The following is a 4,301-nucleotide window of genomic DNA, read 5'->3' on the forward strand; positions in this document are numbered from 1 at the left end:
CCCTAGAGATGGTTGTGCGTGAAAATCCCAGTAGATCAGCAGTTTCTGAAATACTCAGACCAGCCCTTCTGGCACCATGGTTGTTGGTGCCATGTTGTTCAAAGGCACTCAAATCACCTTTCTTCCCCATACTGATGCTCGGTTTGAACTGCAGGAGATTGTCTTGACCATGTCTACATGCCTAAATGCACTGAGCTGCCGCCATGTGATTGGCTGATTAGAAATTAAGTGTTAACGAGCAGTTGGACAGGTGTACCTAATAAAGTGGCCGGTGAGTGTATATTAACAGAAATATTATAGCGGCTTTTAAATGAAACTTCATGGTAAAAATTGTGTTTTACAAAAACTGAACAGGAACAAGATGAGATGACCATCAGGAGAGGAGACATAGTTAAACTGCTGGTAAAAGGTGAAGACGGGTGGTGGACGGTGGAGAGGAACGGGTACAGTGGACTGGTGCCAGGAAACTATCTGGGCAAAATTTGAGTAAATAAAGACGGACGTCTTCATCTGCCTCCATTTTGCAAACATGAAGCTAATTTATCAGGGCTACCATATTAAGTTTTTGAAGGAAGTGTTTGTGCACAAAGGATATTGAACTGAAAATTTAACATCCGCACACCCTCGTGATGTTAGAAAAGAATTATATTTGAACATACGGCCCAAAGGTTAGCACTATGAATAGTTTGGGGGATCTTTGTGTCTTCAGTGCCCTGAGACAACTTGGCGCTGTAAATAAAATGAATTAAACTTAATCATTGGAGGGTAACTCCATAAATAATCTGAGGTGTATTTTTATTTTTGCTAAGCATACTCATAAAGTTTTGAGTCACGTTACCCAGATTTTTTATATTTTGTAGTGGTCACCTATGGGGTGGAATAAACGTTCCACCTGTCTTTGTAAGTAAATTTTATAAGTGTACAGGTAATACACAGCAGATATAAGATTATTGATATAACAAAACACTGGAATGTAACAAGGAAGTAGGATTGTAAAGTAACTAAATACAAATCGTTACTGCGCTTAAATTTTGGTTATCTGTACTTGAGTAAATTTTTCAGCCTCTTTTTATTAGTTCTTTCATTTTCACACAATTTTCTGTACTTTCTACTACTTCCAATTTGTTAAATGTAAGACTAGGTTAGAGGAGACTTTTACTTATACTTTTACCAAAGTAATTTTATGGTGATATATATGTACTTTTACACAAGTATCACTATGAGTTACTTTATACAAAGACTACGAGGAAGTTGAAGCTGGAACTGCACAAGGGCCCCCACAGGCTCACTTCAGAAGGAGTTTTCCTCAACATAAACAATTTGGGCATTTATCTAATTAAAAATAAAAAATGCACATCAGTTTTTATAGTTTGTAATGATTCACATACTGTATTTCTTACCTTGCTTTTGTATTTGATGCCAAAAAGGAAAAAAAAAAGCAGGATTTTGTGCAAGGGAAGCAGGCGGGACTCGAAGACTAAAACTCTGCCAGGGCAGAGACGCTTTGTCTGACATTTTTATCTCCGTGTACAAAACACAAAGTCATGCAATAAGGAAAGATCATGCAGGTGAGCGCAACCATTTTAGGTTTCCACCTACAAGCATTTTTGTAAGACTTCTTGGAAAAAAGCTCTAAACATGAATGTCTACATCAGCTGCAGTACCCATGGAAACATCTTCCAGAAATATTTGAGAGCTAAAATTATATATAACTGCCCTTCTACCTCATGTGTTGCATAGACTCCTAAAGTCTTATTATGGAGAGAAGAATGCTTGAGTATTTATCTTTGCCAATAGCTACAGAATTTAGGAAAAAAAAGTTAATTTATTTTTACTTTCGCTCTGTCTGAGTAAACTATTGTTTTTTGTGTGTGGCTATTATGTGACTCAGGTAACATTGAAACTGCTCCCAACAGCTGAGTTTTGATACAATAGTTTGACCATTAAGAGTATTTACAGTCGTATGAAAAAGTTTGGGCACCCTTGTTAATTTTCCTGATTTACTTTTATAAATCATTGATTGTTTGGATAAAAAAAATCAGTTAAATATATCATATAGGGGACAAACGCAGTGATATGTGAGAAGTGAAATGAAGTTTAAATGATTTACAGAAAGTGTGCAATAATTGGTTAAATAAAATTAGGCAGGTGCATACATTTGGGCACCATAAAAAAAACCTTACCTCAGTATTTAGTAGATCCTCCTTTCACAGAAATAACATTCTCTAAACACTTCCTGCAGCTTTTAATGAGAGTCTGGATTGTCGCTGAATGTATTTTAGACCATTCTTCTTTATAAAACATCTCTAGTTCATTCAGGTTTGATGGTTTCTGAGCATGGACAGCTCTCTTTAAGTGACACCACAGATTTTCAATAATATTCAGGTCTGGGGGCTGAGATGGCCATTCCAGAACGTTCTACTTTTTCCTCTGCATGAATGCCTCAGTAGACGTTGAGCAGTGTTTAGGGTCATTGTCTTGTTGGAAGATGCAGCCCCGGCTTCAGCAGCTTCAGCTTTGTCACTGATTCCTGGACATTGGTCTCCAGAATCTGCTGATATTGATTGGAATCCATGCGTCCCTCAACTTTAACAAGATTCCCAGTCCCTGTACTGGCCACACAGCCCCACAGCATGATGGAACCACCCCCACATTTTACTGTAGGGAGCAGGTGTTTTTCTTGGAGTGCTGTTTTCTTTTTCCTCCATGAATAACTGCCCTTGCTCTGTCCAAATAACTATTTTAGTTTCATCAGTCCACAGCACCTTATTCCAAAATGAAGCTGGTTTGTCCAAATGTGCTTTAGTATACCTCAAGCAGCTCTGTTTGTGATGTGGGCGGAGAAAAGTCTTCCTCTGCATCACTCTCCCATACAGCATCTCCTTGTGTAAAGTGTACTGAATAGATGAACGATGCACAGTGACTCCATCAGCAGCAAGATGATGTTGTAGGTGTTTGGTGCTGGTCTGTTGGTTGACTCTGACTGTTCTCAACATCCTTCACTTCTGTTTATTGGAGATTTTTTTTGGTCTGCCACTTCCAGCCTACACCTAAACTGTGCCTGTGGTCCTCCATTTTCTCACAATGTTTCTCAAAGTGGAGACTGAAAGCTGAAATCTCTCAGATAGCTTTCTGTATCCTTCCTCTAAACCATGACGGTGAACAATCTTTGTTTTCAGCTCATTTGAAAGTTGTTTTBAGACTCCCATGCTGCCACTCTTCAGAGAAGATGCAAAGGAGAAAAATCTACAATTGCCCCCCTTAAATACCCTTTCTCATAATTGGAGTCACTTGTGTATGGAGGTCAAGGGTCACTGAACTTACCAAACCAAATTTGAGGTCCAATAATTAGTTTTAAAGGTTTTGAAAACAGCAACGGTGCCCAAATCTATGCACCTGCCTAATTTTGTTTAACCAATTATTGCACTTTCTGTAAATCATATAAACTTTATTTCACTTCTCAAATATCACTTTTTGTCCCCTATATGATATATTTAATTGATATTTTTAATCCAATCAATCAATGATTTATAAAGGTAAACCAGGAAATTTTAACAAGGGTGCCCAAACTTTTTCATGACTGTAGTTTCAATTTTGTGCAGCTTCTATCTGTAAAAACAGCTCACAATGAAATATATTAAAACAGAAACAAGTTAGTATTAAAATGAGTTACTTGTTTTAAACACTTTCATTTATTATGCAACGTGAATAAAATTCCAATTAAAAAAACAGTTTGATGACACGTATGTGTTTATTTGTCTCCTGTGCATTCTTCCATCAAACACAACTTTATTTCTCACATTTGTTCAGCAGCACGAGGTGGAATACAGAACTATAGGGTCAACTAAACACTTCAAAAGTAACGGTGTACAATTTCACAGAGTTGTATAAAACAACATGTTATAGTGCTTTAAATCAGGTTTCTAACTAACAAAACCACACTGAAGTCTTTAACAAACTGAATCTACAGGTACGAGTCTTTAAGGTAACACTGATCATACAAATACTGGATACTAGAAGGTTGCTTTATACTGCTTATTGTGTGAATGCCATTAGGCATTCACACTATTGTTTTTGTTTTTCTCTTTATTATTATTGTGTGAATGCCATTAGGCATTCACACTATTGTTTTTGTTTTTCTCTTTATTGTGTGAATGCCATTAGGCATTCACACTATTGTTTTTGTTTTTCTCTTTATTATTATTATTATTATTATTGTTACTATCTTCTTCCGTACGTTTTTCGGCACGTATCTCGTCCCACAGTTTTTGTCCGATTCGTACAATTCATATATCAAAACG

General features: G+C 36.9%; 1 protein-coding gene across 2 annotated transcripts in view; it reads left to right on the plus strand.

The window, feature by feature from the left end:
- LOC106534257 (proline-serine-threonine phosphatase-interacting protein 1) overlaps positions 1–1,359 on the plus strand; it is a 20,786-nt gene extending 19,427 nt beyond the window's left edge. For both annotated transcript variants that reach the window (XM_014030836.1, XM_014030835.1), the window contains exon 15: positions 355–1,359. In XM_014030836.1, the coding sequence (XP_013886290.1) occupies positions 355–486 (132 nt within the window). In that variant the 3' untranslated portion in view covers positions 487–1,359. The remainder of the gene's footprint in view (positions 1–354) is intronic.
- The last annotated feature ends 2,942 nt before the right edge of the window (positions 1,360–4,301 follow it).

This window comes from Austrofundulus limnaeus, unplaced genomic scaffold (genome assembly GCF_001266775.1).
Source record: "Austrofundulus limnaeus strain Quisiro unplaced genomic scaffold, Austrofundulus_limnaeus-1.0 Scaffold1125, whole genome shotgun sequence".
Taxonomy (NCBI): Eukaryota; Metazoa; Chordata; class Actinopteri; order Cyprinodontiformes; family Rivulidae; genus Austrofundulus; species Austrofundulus limnaeus.